Below are 20063 nucleotides of genomic sequence, written 5' to 3' on the forward strand. Positions count from 1 at the left end.
AGAAAACTCTTTGAATGAGATGTTTGCCTCGGGGAGCAAATGTACAATTTGCTCTGCTCTTAGAGGAACATAATATGCGAATCAAAAAAGAAATTTGATTTGATGCAAAAATTGGCCTTAATGAAAGTCCACCCCCATTGAAATTGGACCGCTCCTTCGAATAATAAATCAAATACGTTTTACAGACCTTCACACCAGAGAGATATCTTTTGCCTGCAGGAACTCAGTCATGTCGGTCTCAAGCCTGTCATATTGGTCCCAAGCATCGACAGACTTTTTACAATGAGACCATTTACTTTTAGTACAAAGATGTCACAATTACTTACAACCATCTGATGTGAAATCTGATTGTTTGAGTGTATCACAAATTCGAAAAAAATTCTTTTGAATTTTGAGCTCGGTCAGTAAAATAAATACAACCACCCAGTTTCATGTTTAACGGTCAAGATAAATTGTGACCACCTTGTACCAAAGGTAAATGGTCTCATTATATACTTTTTTTTTAAATAAGGGTGCGGTTGGTATAAGGCCGAGGCTTTAAACAAACAAAGTAAGGCGCACCTTCAAATAGTATCAAAAAATGTGGTTTTAATACTGGAAATCTTTGTGATTGCCTTAAAATATATTTTTATATTTAATTATAAAATTTAAAGCTTAAAAAATAGTCTATATCAAGCAAATCCATGAAAACTTGAAAATTAACAGTCTAAAAATACATTACAAGATGCATTATTTCCAAAACTTGAAATATATATATTTTTTCCTCATTCTATGCATCTTGATGTCGAGATGATCAATTTAAAGATATTTGGACATCAAAACATCTTCTATTAAAAATTTTGAGATGGGCTCTAATTTGATTGTTTAGAGCCTTGGCTATATATAAACTTTTTCCTTTAAATAAATAGTGAAGTGATTGCCCATAAGAGTAAACATGCAACTTACTCCACGAGTGCTCAAAACCAAAAATAAAATAAAATAAAAAAGCAAAGGGCAATATGGTAAAATTGCTATTTGAGAGAGAACAACGGAAGTAGAAGTCGCTGTGGATCCAACTAGATCCGAGACCCAATGGGTAGACCTGACCTCAAGTCTAGAAATGGATCCAAAAATTTGGACTTAAGATATTTGAGTTCGGGTATGGGTCCAGCCATACTCGATCTGTACCCGTAGCCATAAGGTATATGATGGCAATCATACATTTTTAAGCACAAGTTAGGTGTTCATATCGTCACAGGCAGCACTATAGTATATTATTGGCCAAAAAAGAAAAAAAAAGAAGCTCATAGTCATAGGCTACATGATGGTAAAAAAAAGACAAAAATAAATAAATAAGCGAGCTGGCAATAGATCCGACCAGACCTATGACCCGAAGGTATGAAACCCAACTGGTCTGAATATGGGACCAATTTTTGTGCCTTCCGTTCCAAGTCGGGGACCCGGCTGACTCGACCCGTTGCTACCAACAAAGCTCTGTCCCTGACCGTAACCAATCTGTATGACGTGGACAAATTTACATACGTGTTATTTGCACATGTCGTAAACGGGCTTTTTCCATGTAGGACAAATATTAAAAAATAAAAATGATTTTAAAGGGAGGATTTTTGTAGGCTTGTGCGAGCCAGCCTGGCACCAGCTTGAGGTCGCGGAGTCCGTTACTAACGCCGTTAAACATAACGGAGACAATTAAAGGGTGTTGGGGCTGTTGATAAAAAAAGCGGTGGTGAACCCCGCATGTTAGATTTTTTTCTACGATTTAATTTATTTTTGGGATTTATAAATTCCCCTCTTTTTTTAGGACAAAATTGCCCCTCATGTGGGATAAAAATGACCAGAGTACCTCTTAATCTCCCCCATTAGTACTACAATTTATCTGTTTTTACATTTTTGATACTTGATATTTAAAGGGAGACATTTGACTCGTGGAAATTTATCAAAAGATTATTTAATATGAAAAAAATTATATAAAATTGCAACCTTAAAAGGTAGAATTAAAGTGCACCTAAAAAATCCATTGAAAAAGGCTGGCTTAATATTAAAAACCCTCTAATTGATCATCTCGATATCTCATCGAGACGTATAAGAAAAAAAAAGGTTCCGAAATCCAAAATAATACATCTTGCGACACATTAGTTGGATCATTCATTTTCAAAATTTTCATACATTTATAAATCTATTTGATTAGAATCATTTTTTGAGTTTAAAAGTTTATAACTAAACATGAAAATGGATTTTCAGGCCATCCTAAGAATTTTTTATGCCAATATTACATATTATGATAAAACTTGGAGGTGCACCTTAATGTAATTGTTTAAGGTTAAAACCTTATGCAAACCACATCCATTTAATATTAGGTGTCCAATCTAGTATTATGTTTAAAAGTAAAGCCACACCTTAAATCCCTATTGGAAACTGTAGTTTCAAAGCCGATAACTCTAGTAATAGTATGGAAAACTATTTTCTCTTCTTATTATAGAAATTGAAATACTAAAATGATGCATATTTGGCAAGCTTGTAAACATTTGAAGTGGATCGTCCAAATAAAATGTTATAAAATACATTATTTTTAAGATTTGGAATTTATTTTTTGAGGTTGATAATTGTCGAGGTAGAGATGATTAATTTGAAGTGTTTTCACATTTTGAGTGCATTCTGATTGTAAAACCTTGGCCTTGTATAAATAATTTCATTTAAATTTTATCTTTATTATTGTTGCCTTAATATCAAAACATATCAAGGTACGCATCATATCATGTATTGGTGGAGGGGAAACTTCCAATTTTTGCCCCACAATAAAAAATAACCAGGTTCTTAAGAAAATGCTTGTCAAGTATTGGTACGTTCAGATACACTCTTTTAGGGTGTATTCTACATTCGGGGTACTCTTTATTCTAATGATATGACCCATGCACATGCAAGTGATTTATAAGTTGGGCGAACCTTGACCATCCATTTTGGTCCCTAGTCTAGATCTCTGGTTTCTGAGTAGTCCTAGCATTGAAGCATTTTGTAGAGCCCTTCTTGGTTAATTTGGAATAATTAAATATATTATAAGTTTGGGATTCATGTTTTGACAATATTTTACATTAGCTGCCTACCTAACACAACCCAGTTGCTTTACTTAGACATGGGACGAGAAAGTTTAAAATCCCCAACCTTACAAATGGCAATATAATATCTTTTCGTTGGATCATTCATTTTAATTCCACAAAAATCATTACATTTATATAATTTTTTAGCTCCAAATTCAAGGACATGAAACAAAAATGAACCAATGATTTAAGATTTATGTTGGGCCCTAAAACCCTTGAAAGCCAGGGTGAATGAGTCGACAAACTCACCAAAAACTTTTCATCAACAAAATTCGAAGTAAGTTTTTTTTTATAATAACTTAAAAATGTAAAATGGCCAAAATGCCCCAAACATTTGGGGTACTTTGACCAATTTATTTTTTTGAATTAAGAATTTCTATACTTTTTATAGGTATATATGGGTTAAAAGTATAGATAGCCAACACTTTAACTCAATAAAATGTTTTGGAAAAAATACAATTTTAGCATTAATGTATGCTCCCAAAACTGAGTTGTTTTCGGATATCCAAATTTGATATATTCCAGGTTTATCAATCATAGATTCCCGTAATCCTTTGAAATTCCAGACAGATTATCAAATACAATACTTATCAGATCTAAATATAATAGCTTTCATTTCACCTTGGCTCCCAATATCTATCACAAAGGATCATATTGAGGAGCATTTTGACTCTCTAAAAGAAAAAGAGGGGCACTCTAATTACTTTCACATGAGGTTTTTTTTTTTCTTAATCTATTTTTTACCAATATATATTTTAGAAATAAGGTGGACCTTAAAATTTCAGTAGAAAAAATTGTTATGGAGTTGGAAAACTTTCCAACTGATCATCTCGACCTCAAGATGTATATAAAAATAATAATAATTAAAGTCCTAAAATTATATATCTTTGTAAAAAGTTATCTGAATTGTCTATTTTCAAGATTTTCAAATGTTTATAAATATACCTGATTTGCACTATTTTTAAATTTTATAATTAGAGTTGAACATGAATTTTAAGTCATCATAAAGTTTTTGATATCAAAATAACATCTTCCAATGTAATTTAGAGGTGCACCTTACTTATATAATATTAGGTGGGAACCTTATACAAACCTCACTTTTTTACTAAATATTAATATACAGTTTTATTTTAAAATCAAATATAAAAAGGTTTTGTTAGGCTACACCACTTGGTGGTATATACTCTTAATGTCCTGAACGTTATTGGACACTTAGATACCCTTATCCTATAGTGTAGTAACTTTTTATCTAGGTGTATTTTAAGTAAGGGTGCAGTTGGCATACAGATGCATCCGTAGTTGTAGAGGTAAGGTGCACCTTCAAATTTTATCATGGTATATAATTTTGATGCAAAATGTTCTTAAGATTATATTTTTATATCTAATTATAAATTTTTAAATTTAAAAAATGGTTAAAATCAAATAGATCTATAAACATATGAAAATCTTGAAAATGGGCGGTATAGATAATATATTGTAATATGCACTATTTTTGAGACTTAAAATCTTTTTATTTTTCATGGTCATACATATCGATATTGAGATGATCAATTAAAGGGTTTTTCAAAATTAAAACTACCTTTTCCGATGGATTTTTGACATGCATATGTAACTCTACATTATAAGGTCGCAACCTTATATAAACTTTTTCCTTTAACTAATTAGTCAATAATAAATTAGAAAATTCAAATAGAAACAAAAGTATTTATTAGCAATAATGGATAATGACATCATATACGTAATGCAGGATATCATTTACGTAAAATGCATTCATTGTTTTTTAACTACTAATAACATATTACTACCTAAAAAATTTTATATTCCAAAGGTATTTAAGTGTCAAAAAAATATCGAGGAATACGAAAGTAGTAGCGTGGCATAACAAAACCCAATATAAAATCAAAATTGAGGGAGGCAAAAAAAATAAAAAAATAAAAAGGAAAAGAAAGACCGAGGCTTTAATTCCGCGAACGCGAGTACGAAAAGAAGCATCCCGAGGGGTTCTGACGTGGCAGATCAAATATAATTAAAAAATACATCTTTTTATCTTTTTACTCATTTTAGTGATTTTTTATAATTTTATTATTTACGTCGCCATGTTACATGAATGGTAGAATAAGTATATTTTTCGTGAAGAGGTGAAATGCACCGCACACATTTCTTTATACCTTTTTTTTATTCACATAAATCGGTGCATGGCACCCCTTGCACGTTCCTTAGTCTATATCCACCTCCTACCTTCTCAATTCTTCCATTTTTAATACCCCTCTCTCTCTCTATATATACCTTCCTAATTCTTCAATTTTTAATACCCCTCTCTCTCTATATATATACCTTCTTAATTTTTCAATTTTTACTTTTGGAGTCTTTTTCATTTTGGTGAAAAAAATGAAGCAATTTGATATTTTGATCAATTTAGAAAAGACTTTAGATTTTTTTTAATTTAATATAAATAAATTAAATATTTATATATATAATATATACAAACAATGAAAAAAATTAAAATAAAAAGATTCATTTATATAATTATTTATTTGCCGACTGAAGCATATCCAAAACAGTCTAAATTTGACGGAAACAGCAACACTAGGCTTCGCTTCTCTTTAGTTTATACCTAAAACCTCTTCGGCCCAAATAAAACGAATTTGATAGCATTACTCTACCTTCTTAATTCTTCTATTTTTATGACACCTCTCTCTTTCTCTCTCGCTCCTTAGTCTAACACTTCTCACTCTAAATGCTGTCTTTTGGCAAGGAACTGTCTCTCTTTCATTGGTCGCTTTCTTCTTAAGCTCTCTCTAAAATGCTTAGATATCACCCCACCCTCAACAAGTAAAGCCTCTTCTCGTAACTCATCCAAAATTGCAACTCGAGCATTGAAAAATATTTACATGAATCATCTTTGCTTTGCTTAACATTATGGTGGTAAAAAAAAATAGGGATTCAAGCTCTAAAAATAGTACATATTGTAACAAATTATCTAAATCATCCATTTCGCCTTAAAAGTGTTTGTTCACATATATCCACAAGATCTGTAATATTTTTTAAATTTCAAATTTTATCCTCAAAAAGTGAATTTAAAGCCATAATAGAGATTTCCATTGCTAATAGTGCTTTCCCGAGGATTTGAGGTAAAGCTTTATTTTGTTTTCATAATGCCGAAGCCTTACATAAACTTCATCCATTTCAATAGCCCTATCCCTCATAATGCTGCCCTGTCCATTCTCTCTCTTATTAATGCTGAGTCTCCCTCTCACATACACACACACACAAATTCTCTCCCTCTCTCTATGGTTGGAAGTCACCCCAACACGCTCTACGTAATACACACACTCTCCCAACACGCTCTAAATAACACACATATTCTCTCTCCCACACACGCTCTAAATAACACATTCTCTCTCTAAATAATACACACAATCTCTCTCTCTCTCTTGTATTTTCCCATCGCCACGCGCTAAATAACTGTGACTCTACTCTCTAGTTGTGATTTCCAACTCTCACGCGTAAAATACCACCCTTTACTTTCTCTCTCTTTACTTTCTCTCTCTTACTCTCAACAGCGTTCCACGTGTGGCCTCTCGCATTTACTCCATCATATACCCCCCCCCCTCTCTCTCTCTCTCGTTGTAAAAGCCTCTGACCCCCTTTCTCTTTTTCTCTCTCTCTCTTCCTCACTGATAACCTCTCTCTCTCTCTTGGATACCTCGCTGTATTTCAGCTGCAACTCTCTCTCTCTCTTGGATACCTCGCTGTATTTCAGCTGCAACTCTCTCTCTCTCTCTAGAGAAAGGCAAGATTTTGTATGGAAATGGAAGCCCCATTTCTGTATGGTCTTCCCTCTCCTGATTTCTTTCACATAGATGACCTCCTGGACTTCTCAAATGATCAATTTTCAGGTGAACAAACAGTGGGTAACTTTGAAATGGTTACTTCTTCTTCTCCTTCAATGGCAATGGCTGAGAGTGCAAGAAATAACAGTAATGGGTCATGGGAGGATGGGGAGAGTTGCCCTACTCTCACACCTGAGATTTGTGTACCAGTAAGTTTGTGCAAGCCCATTGCCTTTTACTTTCTAGTTTTTGCTTTCGCCTTGTGACCACCATAGCTTCAAAGTTTAAAGTTAGAGCCCATTGTTGGTAATCTGTTTTTTTTTGCTTTTGATGGAGAGGTGGGGCTCTCTCTCTCTCTCTCTCTCTCTCTCTCTCTCTCTCTCTCTCTCTCTCTCTCTCTCTCCCCATTGTTTGGGTTTTCTTTCTCTATCAACAAAACTAATCTCCTTCTTTTGGAATTTTCTCTTTTTTAGGGGGAAAATGGAATCCCTTGCAGGATATATTTACCTTCATTAAATGGAAAAATAATCTATCTGACTCTCTCTCTCTCTCTCTGCTAGGAAATTATGTTTCTTTTAATGGAAAAATGAACATCTCTTTCTCTCTGTGATAGAAAAATCTGTTTCTTTAAATGGAAAAATGAGCATCTGTCTCTCTGTCTCCATATTTAGTTTTGGGTGTGGTTCGTATAAGGCTGGGGCCCTAAACAATCAAAGCGAGGCGTACCTTGAAATAGGTTGGATAGATGTTATTTCAGTACTTAAAATCGTGGCCTAAAAATTTATTTTAATCTCTAAATGCAAATCTAATCTTTGTGATGGCTTAAAAATTTATTTTAATCTCTAAATGCATAAATTAAACTTTCAATACAAAAAAAAATAGTGTAGGTCAAGCAGATCTTTAAACACTCGATAATTTTGAAGATCGATGGTCCAAAAAACGCATTATAAGATACGTCATTTACAAGACTTGAAATATATATATATATTCTCTTGTTCACACATCTTGAGGTTGAGATGATCGATTTGAGGATTTTTTTTAGAGTCAAAATAATCTCTTCTAATGAATTTTTGAGGTGCGTATTAATTTGATTATTTAGAGCCTCGCCCTTATATAAACTATTTCCTTCAATATTTGGCCCCTTTGTTATCTTTTCTAAATAAAGTTAGTTTATACTCTCTCTCCACTTCCTGGGCTTAAAGAAAGGAAATGAGCAGCTTTCTCTTCCTTCCTCCCCCTTTTTTTGGTTCAGAGCCATTAAAGCCAGCTTAATTCAAAAGCAAAGCCACTGCGTTTTCTCTCACAATACCATTTCCTTCATTTAATTTGTCTTTGTACCATACTCTTTAACCAGAGACCCCCCCATTAAGACAAAAACTAAATGATCCAATAATGGAACATTGGTTTTATTATTTTTATGGGTGGGTATATGTGTACTACGGTGTACCATAGTCCTATGGATCTCTAACCGCACTTTCCTTACGAAGGACGGTGGAGATTCAACACTAGTTGGCGCACTCTGACACTCTCACCTCCGTCCAGCTAATATCCTTATGTGCTCCACTTGGCCCTTTTGACATGTACTCCTGTGGATTAGGATTAGGTGGTGTATGATGGCTATGGTGATAATGGGTTGGATGGTGATTGATGGAGAGCGACTCCGACCAAACATGTCATTAATCAGCTTATACCTCCCACTCTCTTTGCTTCACTATTCAACGATTGATAGGTGATAAGCCCTATGGCCATGTTCTTATCATGAACATGGGGATCACATAATACTTTTGCTCAGGATAATTGGAAAATTCTAGTATAATTATTAGTGTGTTTGTACATGGTACACCATAGATATACCTACCTTCCAGTTCCCGGTAATAGACGGTGGCGATTAGTCGAATTATAGTCAATCTTTATAGTCCATCATTGGAAACAAATGGTGGATGCTCTTTAGTATACCATATTCCAGGCATCCCTGGTGTTTACTACACCTTCTGTTGTTTTAATTGTTTCATGATTTTGCGTTGTTATTGTTAGTAGTAATTCTTCTTTTTCTCATTCATATAGAGTGAGGACCTAGCAGAGCTGGAATGGCTGTCAACTTTCGTAGAGGAATCCTTCTCCCTGCCATCCTTGCCGGAATCCAGTGACCCCCTTGCAGGAAAACCCAATTCAAGGCCAGAGCCCTCCCTTCCAAGTAGGGCTCGAAGCAAACGTTCGAGGATCGCATCCACTTGGGCCTCCCGGATCATGACAGTCTCTTCTCCCTCTCCAGATTCAGAATTCCCTGTGTCTTTAAAATCCGTGACTGGAACCAAGCCTAGCAAGAGGACATCATTTTCCGGCGAGTTTTCCGGGAGGAAGTGCACGCATTGCTTGACTGAGAAGACTCCTCAGTGGAGGTGTGGACCCATGGGGCCCAAGACCCTGTGTAATGCTTGCGGGGTCCGCTATAAGTCTGGGAGACTGGTACCGGAGTACCGACCCGCCGCAAGCCCGACTTTTGTACTCACTCAGCATTCGAATTCGCATCGAAAAGTGATGGAGCTTCGAAGACAGAAGGAGTTGAGGGAAGGAGAGATGTTCATCCATGAGAGGCAAGATTTCAAGGTTTTCTGATTTGATACATGGTAATTGTGAGCCTGGCTCGTGCTAAAGACCATGTTCTCTATGGGGGATCACCAAATATCGTCACAATTATTGGAAGGACTGATTTTATCAAAAAAAAAAAAACTTTATACATTTAGTTGGGTGGACCCTCTAATTTAATGGAGTAGCAACACCCCTTTTGTGAGTTAGGGCTTTAGGAGGTTATAGGGGGTGTATTGTTACTTGCAAGTTGCAACATTTCCTTGATTTAAATTTATTTTTTCAAAAGGAAGTTAAGCTTTGGAGGTGATCTTGAAATGAGAGTCCTCCCCTCATTAATAGTAGTAGTAAGGACTTCAATAATGATAACAAGTTGTAACAATAAATTACTATTACTTGCATTTCAGTTTTCTACTATTTTGTCAAAGAGTGTCCATAAAAATGTGAGATGGAGTTTCAAGATTAATATTGGGGTTTCTGCGGAAAATTGTATATTACAAGATCATTTATACTTGGTACACGAAGATAAAAATTGCTTTTCGCCTCTCTTGATTTACATCCAACAACTAAATATGATCATAACTTCTTATCTAGCTTGTTGGATAAAATTCAGTCAAAGGAAAATGGTTTCAGTGGGCTTTAGCCCTATCAAAATAAGTAAAGCTTTGCCTCGTAACTCATCAAAAATTACAATTCAAGTATTAAAAAACCTTTAAATCGATCGTCTTGTCTTAAATATTATGGTTGTGAAAAGAAAATAGGATCTAAAAATAATGTATATTGTAACAAATTATCTAGATCACTCATTTCGCCCTAAAAGTAAGTATTCATAGATCTGTAAGATCTGTAATATTGTTGAGTTTTAGATCACTCATTTCGCCCTAAAAGTAAGTATTCATAGATCTGTAATATTGTTGAGTTTCGAATTTCATTGTCGGTGTTGGAAATTGATTTTAAAGCTCTCATGGAGATTTCCATCGACAAAAATGCTTTCCAGATGAGAATTTGAGATTGGGCTTTATGTTTTTATAAAACCTAGGCCTTAGATAAACCTCATCCTTCAGTACAAATATTATATGGCCCTGCAGATGCATTAAAGAAAAAAGGTTATACAACTCCCGCTGGAGCACATAGATTTAAGAGTATGTATAAGGTAAAATCATCCTGGGTTCTCTCACAGGAAAGAGCTCAATTTTCATAAACTATTTATTGCGTCCTCTTTTGGAATAGAATATATATATATATAAATATATTTATGTGGTTCATATGATAACGTATAACGGGAAACCTATCTCTTGAGCGGTGGGGATATGTTTTGTATGATGCGCCTGGTGCTCCACGTGATCCCAGATATGGATGAGAGAGAGAGAGAGAGAGAGAGAGAGAGGGGGATGAGATGGGGTTTCTTTCCTCTTTTGGTACTTTTAGGGCAATTCCTATTCCTCAGAGAGAAATAAGGGAGCCACTCATATATAGAAAGAGAGACTCACTTGGGTGAGGCCAGATCTGGGTCCCACTCCATTATATTTTTGGGTCTGAGTCCGGGTCTGGTGACTTCGGTCCAGCCGGACCCAAATGCAACTCAGCCCCCCACCCCTCGGTCTAGACTTTTGGTGCTTTTAGGGCAGTGTCTTTTCCTTGGAGAAAAATAAGGGAGCTAATCTAGGGCATGTAGTAGTAGTGTTAGGAATGAATCCGAAACCCATGAGGCTTTAGAGGGCTTCAGAGTACAATCTAGTAGTTATTATGACGGTCTAAAAAATCCGATACACTTGTTCTCGTCGTCGAAAGCAGACCGAATAGGACTGGGCTTACAAAGAAATTTAACAAAAAAGGTCAATTCATGGTCTTCATCCATAATAGCCCATCCCTTGGGCCCCATCAGACCTGCGCGATTCCAATGATTTTTTTATCTAGAGTCACCCAAGATCTCTTTTTCTTTTTCTTAACATTACCAAAGAATTTCCATTAAAAGAAAACGAATTACAAGATACCGACAAGATCGTTGGAAGGAAACAATCACCAACGAAGATTGGTGTACTCCTTTTGCAAGACAATCAGCTTCAGCATTAGCCTCCCGATAACCATGGCGGATTTCAGCAGTTATAGCTTTAAGAATATCCTATATTTGGATCTCCACGAATTTTGAATCAAATCGGTGATTTTTCAAACATCGGCTATTGCTTTTAAGACTAGGAGTGGTCTATTCTGGTTCAATGGTGTAACACTTGCTTCTTAAAAAAAAATATGGAGGTCTTTTAGGTACGGAAAGTAAGCATCTCGTTGAAATTAGAAATCATTTATGTGATGATGTCATTATCATTTTTTAGTATTTATTTGGATGTATATTATCATTTTAAATTTTAAGATTTACCTTTAGGATTTTTAAGTTTTTACAAATTCACAAGGTTTTTCAAAGAGAAGAGTAAAAAAGCTTCTTGGCTTTTGAAGCCCAAGGTAGGGTTTGAAGAAGCTTCTTCTATTGGTTGCTTGTACATGATTTTACTTCTTCAAATTTTCGACAACAAGACCAAGAAGCTACAAACAAAATCTTGTCGATCTCAGCCCAAGGTTTACCAAATCCACCCTAGATCTTGTTGATTTGAGCTAGGTTTTGTCGATTCTCTACCAAATGTTTGTAATTTTGATAAACCCATGACAGTGAGAAGGGGCTATGGAACAATGACTTTCGCAAACCCTTTGTGATCTTAGAGATGAGACGATTGAAAACCTAAAGAGACGTGGTCAACTGCTTACCCAACAACTTGCAGACATACTCATGGGTCAGACAATAATCTTTCCACCCAAGATGATGTCAAGTGTAACCTTTTTCTTCTCATGCTCTGCATGAAGAGTCGAGTGAATAGGAAAGAGATAAAAAGCCCAGATGTAGAGGACATCACTCAAGGTTTGTTTTTGATTTGAAGGTGGACATTTATACCAAAATAAGTAGGTTGTAGATTGAGATTTGTTGGATGGATATAGGCTCAGATGAAAAACAAGATCTCTAGGATATCCAATCTATGACAAGGTTCGATTGAAGATCTCAAAGATATCGAAGAGGAGGAACATTCAAAAAATTTAGGGTATTAGAATCAAAATAACACACCAGAAGTGTGGCCAATATAGAGACCACAAATTGTGGCCCTAGATTCATAGAATAATGAAATAGATCAAGAAAGCCTTTGAGTTTGAAGCTTTCTACACAATTTTCAATCCAAGTTCAGGGATAGGAAAATTTAATAAATTTGTATCAGTTCCTCAATATACATACATGATCCATTTTATGAGGATTTTACATGCAACAAATAATTTTTAAGCTAACAAAGAAGAAGGTTGAAAGGTGGTTTTGATGTTGAATTCATCTTAACACACTTCAAAATTCAAAGACAAGTTTCCTTCAACCAAATGAGACTGATATGGGATGAAATTATTTTCATTTTTATTTTTATTTAATTTTAAAAGATATATATTTTAATTGTAATTTTAGGGTTTACTTTTAGCATCTTTTAAGTTTTTTAGGGATTGAATTAGCTTTTTCAAAGATAAGAGGAAAAAATGCTTCTCCGCTTTTGAAGCCCAAGGTAGGGTTTGAAGAGAAACTCTAGCTTCTTCAATTTCTTGCTTGTCCATGGCCTAAAGCTTGCCGATTCTACTGTTTTCTTCAAATTTCCTACATTAATAAATTTCTGAATTTGAGCTTTGGAAGTTGTGTTGAGTGCATTGCCCTAGCCACTGAGCAAAGAAGATGGTTTACGTTAGAGGATTTGGGAGGACCACTTTGCTATTTTTTTTTCAGTTTTTTTGGGTGAGCCAATGGGGAGAGGGCCCCTGCCATTGGTAGGAACATGAACAAACCTTGGGGTAAAATTTTCTAATTTCTTGGAGAATAATTTTGGGTAGCTGAGATATGAAAGAGTGAACCGTAAACTAGTGGGCTCCAAAAAAACAAAAAATAAATAAATAAATGGTGCTCCTTGGGTGGTAATCCTGACCCAAGCAGGCTCTTGGTCTGGACCCACCCTCTAGGCCCAAAGCTGCGTCCTAGTCTAGACTCGACCTGACCTGGTACATATACTTAATCTATTATTTGAACCCGACCTGACCTGTTCACAACCCTACTCCAAGATATAAAGTTGTTGGAACCCTAGTTACCCTCACCAGTTGCCAATAACCAAAAAGACCAAATACCAATTTTCTTTTCAGATTAAGTAGCTCTCTTAAATTGCTGGCACAACACATAATTTCCAATAAACCAACCCGTTTGCTTTGGAGATGGTTTATGTGTTGGGGAACGCATCTCTACATTTGCATCCCCCGAGGGATAAACCATCCATCTATGAATGGATGTAAATGATGGTCCCTCCAAAAAAAAAAAAAAAGTAAAATCAACAATTCAAATTTTTCCTTCTAAAAAATATCATTTTTAGTTTTAATTCTTTTTTATTTTTTTCTTTTTTTGCACATTAATGATCTCCATGCTAGGGATTGTATATTCCTTAAAAATAGGGTCAAACATTATTTCAAAAATGGAATATAAGGGGGTCCGCAGTTCTACATATGAGTCCGGGGCTCATAGAAACCGTTTCCGTTTGAAAATGGAGAGAAGTGGAAGTACATTATGGTTTGGGAATAATTCTTTTGTCGGGGAAGAGATAATGACCCAGTGGTCCATTTTTGCTTTGAGAGAAATAGGACCACTGTCGTGCAATATTCAATTCTCCCCCTCTCCCCCCTCCCTCTGCATTGAGAGCTCTCCTCTCAATCACCATCTATCCATTGATTGGAGGGTGCTAACATTTATCACAGTGGCCATGGATCACAGTAATGAATCTGACAAATATTGACAATGAACAAGGGTAACGCATATGATATCATTGCTAATACAATTTTCAGAATTAAATATCCCCGAATTTCAACCACTATATGCCGTTAGTGTGTGTGTGTATGCGTGCACGCACGAGTGAGTGAGACAGAGAAAGAAACATACCTCAAATAACAATTATTATTGGCAATGCAAACAGCCGAGCATCAAATGGGAATCCCGTAATTAGTAATTTTGGTCACCTCTTTACCTAAAGCATCTCTTTCGCGCTTAGCCTCAGAAGCCATCTTCGATACCTGCAAACAGAACAAACTAGCAAACACTTATATTCAAGGATCACAGACATTGGATGAATCACTGAACTTTTTCAACTATTTTGGGCGCTAGGAAAGTATAAGTAAACCCATTTCTTACAGGTCTTCACCATCCAATCAATCAGTAAATGGTAATGAAGAGCAAATGGGGACCTTCCAAAACATGAAATATTCCAAATGATGGGTCCCACTCTCAGATTGTCATCCAAAGACCAATGGGACAGTGATGACAGACATGACCGTGGATTTCCGAAGGGCATAAAATTACCGTATGCTTGGCATTTGCACAAATGGCGGTCATCATCAGAGGCAAAAAAGAATAAGAAACAAACAAGAAAATAGTACCGGCTCGCTTGATGAATTCATATAATAAAATTTGGGGGGCTGAGCCCTCCACTCAAGCTTCTAATTACCCACTCAGTCCATGGCCCTAGAAGGAAAGCTAAGCAATCCATAATGCCATCCATGCTTTAATTGGCTGTGCGTGGATAACTAAATAAAACAGTGAGTGTCAAAAATGCCCCCGATATGCGGAACTACAAGGAAACATTACATGTATCTAACAAATAAATGTTGGATAGAGCCCTCATCGGAGATGAATGCACTGAGGCTGCTAAGCACAAGGAGAAACACCCAGGAGCTGTGGTCAAGGTTAACCTGAATTTTATATAGAGTGGACTAGGATTCCCAGAGAAATTTATAAACAGAAGAGGATTAATGTCATGCGAGGAAACAGATTAAGGTAGAAATCATATTCCTTCCCTTATTAATTAAAGGTACCTTAAACGGTTTCTTTAGGAGCTCATGTCAACTATGTCAAGGAGCCTTCTCTCTCCTTTCCTCTTGACTCTCACGGTGGAAGTATGTGCGCTCATTGCAAAGAGGGCAGCTGGTGGTGGATTATTTGCAGTCCTTTTGACCTCCCCTGAGTGATCTCTCACCTCCAGTTTGCCTTCGCAACAATCTTCAATGATGCACTTCTATCCCGAGATGACATTTGAGGATGTCGCTAGTCAAAGAATAAACTTTTACAGAAGTAATTAACACAAACAAAAAAATACAAAAGCTCCATCAAGCATGATGGGGCTTCAGAGAGTTCTTAATGACAGGGCAAATCTTCTTGGCTGCAATGTTGAGCCTCTCCTCTAAAATTACTTACCCCTTTAAACCCACTAGGCCTCCACTTGTGGGTTGGGTATTCCAAGGGAAGAATTAGGGAGATTAGCACCTAACCCTAGTGTTTTAGTTTGGGACTGTTTATGCGTGGCAAAAAGGTGAGAGGGTAGTATACAGTCTCCTCCGCTTTGGAGAAAATATTAGGACTGTCGAGTCAACCAATCAAGTGCCTTTTTGTGAGTAGTTTGTGTTGGGCCTTGACTATATTTTCACCCTACCATCTCCCTGTGCTTGTGAGAAAATTGTTAGGGCCCATGATGGAGGTGGAGCACTTTCAGTGAGATCATTTCATTCATTCCTTCAAATACTGAGATGCACCCAGGTCACCAGATTTTGTCCACCTGACCCACAAAGAGCCTAGCTTCTGGGAAGTTGGCAATTGACAAAGACCCTCTGGTGATACTGGCACCATCAAGGGCCCAGTTTCGCAACATGTGCTACCCATGCTGGAATGCTGAGGACATGCAGAATCATTTCTCGTGACATTGATCCTATACTTGCTGTACGAGGTTTCTTCTTGAGATGCACCCAGGTCACCAGATTTTGTCCACCTGACCCACAAAGAGCCTTAGCTTCTGGGAAGTTGGCAATTGACAAAGACCCTCTGGTGATACTGGCACCATCAAGGGCCCAGTTTCGCAACATGTGCTACCCATGCTGGAATGCTGAGGACATGCAGAATCATTTCTCGTGACATTGATCCTATACTTGTTGTACGAGGTTTCTTCTTGGATTCATTCGGGATCAGGTAGGTTCTTCAGTTGAGGAACTCTTTACTTGCTGCTAAGGTCACCGACTGTGGACATTGTGCATGTCCACTATCTTTAGAGCTTTTGGAAGGACACGAACAGCATGACATTGTTAGAGCACATGATACTTCATTGTTATCATCTATGAGAGTATCAGATATAGAGTCATCTATTGAGCACTACCACCCCCTTAATTTCAGGAAGCCAGCATCCAAGATTCCTTGTAGAATAGTGTGTGCAACAGTTCTTAGCTCAAAGTGAAGACCAAGGCCATGGTCCTACCATCTCCTCCACTGTTTGGATCCACTAAGCACAATTTTGATGATCGCTACATGAGGAATTCTAGTCTGCTGGAGTGGGAGGAGTGCTCTTCGGGTCGATTCATGGTGTATTTTCAATACTTTCTGGCCCCATTAGGAATTGTGATGCATCGACAGCTGAGGCACATGCACCACTGATTGGGCTACACAACGCGGAATCTCTTTATTATAGAGGGTGTCTCACTTATTGTCATTCAATGGGCATTAGGAAGGTGTTAACCTTCACATCTTGCACATACAATGGAGGAAGCCCATTTCCATCATAGCTCCATTGAATGCAATTTCAGCACACTTATAGAGAGGCAAAAATAAGCTAGCAGAGAGGCTTGCCAAGGAGACAGCCTGTATATATCTTGAGTGTCAAGGGTCTATGGTTGTGCCCCTGCACCATTTATTCCTTTCCTTGTTCCCCTTAAATTTTATTGCCCCTATCCCCTTGCCTTTTCCTTTATTCCCTTCTCTTTTCTCCTTTTTATCTTCTATTTTCTGACAAGTCCTTGGACTCTTCTCTCCCCTCCTGCTTTTGTTGTACATGTCTTTGTTTGTATGAAAACCTTGAGTATAATTTGATGTACACTTCACTCTTCTCAGAGCAGTCTATTATCAAAAAAAGAAAGTTTCATGAATATTATGCAATGACAACAAGAATAACGTTCCTTTGATGGGTGCTCCTTTGGCAAGGCTGGAATAGTGAGGGGGTTTTAAGAATACTGCATCTTCTATTATCTGGTCATTCAATGGTACAGTCGGCAACACTGTGGCGACTGTTCCAGACGCTATGGCTCCTCTGGAGGGTCTCAAGCTATTCATCATTTCGTGGGGATAATCCTCTGTGGTGGAGGGTGATTCAAAGAATTTTATGAATTGGGGCCCATGGTCTTTCAAGCATGCTTTTGAAGATATTGTCCAACTCAGAAGACCACTGCATATTGCATTTCAGCACACATGGAGAGAGGAAAACAACACTGCTGATTGCACCACCACATTAACCTTTCGGCCAAGTATCTCAGTAACCTTTCTGCCAAGTATCTAAATGAGCATGATCCTGATTTTTAGTACTCTACAAGCTACATCTCTACCAAAAAACTTTGGACTGGCAGTTTCAAGGACACTCCCAGGATGCACCCCAGGTCTGCCCCGCCCCAGTGTTACCTAGACACCTTGACTTTGGCTAGCGTGTTTTGACATTTGTCAACACTTAAACATGTGTTGACCATACAGACACGTGGCAGACACTTGACCATCCATGTCCCTTGACATCAGCTTTTGACTACATGTCATATGTTTTATACAAGTGTCGTGTATTTTGTAATCACAAACTGCATAGAATCCATGTAGTAGCACTAACATTCACGTTACAGTTCAAGACGTCTAAGATTCCAATCCTCCCAATTGAACCTTCCTTTTATTGATCTATCTTTCTCATAATAAAACCAAGGTGTCAAATGTGTATCACATAACAAAACCAAGGAAAGACAAAGAAGTGACTGATAATGTAGAAAGAGTTAAAAGTGTCAAATGTGTATCACAGAACTACATTATAAGCCTCATGATGCCAACTTCAGGTATTTTCCTTGTTTACATTTTGACTAGGTGATGGTCAACTATATCAAGTTTCAAAGGGCAATATATAGGTCAGTAAATTAACATGGTTCTGGAAATCAATATCATTTAAGAAAAAGAATATATCAGTTTTGCAAGTAATTTCTCATTTTTTCCATTTTTCTAGACAATCATCATTGCATTAATTTAAAAGAGACAAGGTTAAAGACCGCATTTGACGGTTGTTTTAAATACAATGGACTTTTGTAGTCATCATCATCATAAGAGCCTTTCTCAACTATTTGGGGTCAGCTACACGAATTCTGGTCTGTCATTCTACTCTATCCAAGGCCATATCCTTAGTGAGACCATAAGTCGCCATATTTTTTTCACTACTTTCAACCATGTCCTTTTGGGCTTACCCCTTGATCTTTTTAAGCCTTCCACTTGAACCAACTTGCGCTTTCTAACACGTATTATATTGGGTCTGCGTTGCACATGGCCAGCCCGCCTAAGTCTACTTTCTCTCACCTTAACACCTATTGGAGCCACACCTAAGTTCCCCCCAATGTATTCATTTCGAATTCTATCCCTTCTTGTCTTGCCGCTCATCTATCTCAATTACACTCATCCTAAAAGTATGTAGTTTCTTGACCACCCAACATTTCGCCCCATAAAGCAAAGTTGGTCTCACAGTTGTTCTATAAAACTTCCCCTTGAGTTTAATTGGTATGCACATCACATAAAACTCCGGTTGCACATATCCATCTCGTCCACCCAGCTCTAATTATATAGCGACATCTTTCTCAATCTCTCCATTTTTCTGGATTATCGACCCAAGTTATCGAAAGTGCGCTCTTTTTGATATTCCTTGACCATCAATCTTAACTAATTCTTCGTCTGTACTCCTATTATTACTAAATTTGTACTCCATATACCCTGTCTTTGTCCGGCTAATTTTAAAACCTTTCAATTCTAACGGACTTCTGTAGTATTATAAGAAATTATCTGTAAAAGTTCCACGGCTTAGTGGTTCAAATTTTATTTGCCTTAAGCAAGTCCAAATTTAGGCTCCTTTGATTGATCTTACCAACACTGGACAAGATTGAAAAGAGTTATGTCTTGAAGATGCACGTTGTAGTGGGTAGTGGCATTAGGCGGATGGTCTGTCCACCCTTAAGTGGTATTGCCAGTTATTCTGGAGGAGCAGTTGATTCAGCAATCTCTAGTCCTTACCGATCAGTTGTTTCATCTGACTCGTTGAACAAATGACAAAACTTGCTGGGGCTTTGCTCCTTGCTTCCTAATTTGAGCTCTTCAATTCAACTTGCTCTTTGGAATGGAAGGTGAAATAGTGGTTGAAACAAACATCTCGAAATGACAGCATAAATAATGAGATTCGGCTATACTGCACTGCATTCTGGAAAAAAGTGGCCTACTTGAACAAAAGAACCCACCACACTTCGATAGTTTTTGGGAAGGGGTCCAAATCCATTTTTTTCACCATATCATATCTTGGTCCTCTTTAATGTTTATGCATGCATTCAATTTGCATTCTATTTGGAAGGGGCTCCACAGCCCTTTCCACCCTCATTGTGAGGTGAGAAATGAGCACGGCCCATAATA

At 37.0% G+C, this 20063-nt stretch overlaps 2 protein-coding genes across 11 annotated transcripts in view; one reads left to right on the forward strand and one right to left on the reverse strand.

Annotated features, from left to right (window-relative positions):
• Positions 1–1185: 1185 nt before the first annotated feature.
• Positions 1186–20063, reverse strand: part of LOC18428830 (alanine-tRNA ligase) — a 29596-nt gene continuing 10718 nt past the window's right edge. For 2 of the 10 annotated variants that reach the window (XM_088856349.1, XM_011623071.3), the window contains 2 exons: positions 14502–14632; positions 14007–14344 (listed from right to left, as the gene is read on the reverse strand). In XM_088856349.1, coding sequence (XP_088712475.1) covers positions 14543–14632 — 90 coding nt within the window. In that variant the 3' untranslated portion in view covers positions 14007–14344; positions 14502–14542. The other 8 variants (XM_020663955.2, XM_006838126.4, XR_016048049.1 and 5 more) reach the window with 7 other exon arrangements.
• LOC18428831 (GATA transcription factor 4) lies at positions 6894–9938 on the forward strand. The gene is made up of 2 exons (XM_006838127.4): positions 6894–7134; positions 8990–9938. The coding sequence occupies exons 1-2, from the start codon at positions 6898–6900 to the stop codon at positions 9539–9541; spliced, it is 789 nt and encodes a 262-aa protein (XP_006838190.2). The 5' UTR covers positions 6894–6897; the 3' UTR covers positions 9542–9938.

Source organism: Amborella trichopoda, chromosome 13 (genome assembly GCF_054954075.1).
Source record: "Amborella trichopoda isolate Santa Cruz 75 chromosome 13, AtrichopodaSantaCruz75HAP2 v2.0, whole genome shotgun sequence".
Classification (NCBI taxonomy): domain Eukaryota; kingdom Viridiplantae; phylum Streptophyta; class Magnoliopsida; order Amborellales; family Amborellaceae; genus Amborella; species Amborella trichopoda.

Coding starts and splice junctions, on each gene's coding strand:
- LOC18428831 (XM_006838127.4), top strand. CDS start 6,898: ATGGAAATGGAAGCCCCATTTCTGTATGGTCTTCCCTCTCCTGATTTC. Junction 7,135..8,989: donor CACCTGAGATTTGTGTACCA/GTAAGTTTGTGC, acceptor TCATTCATATAG/AGTGAGGACCTAGCAGAGCT.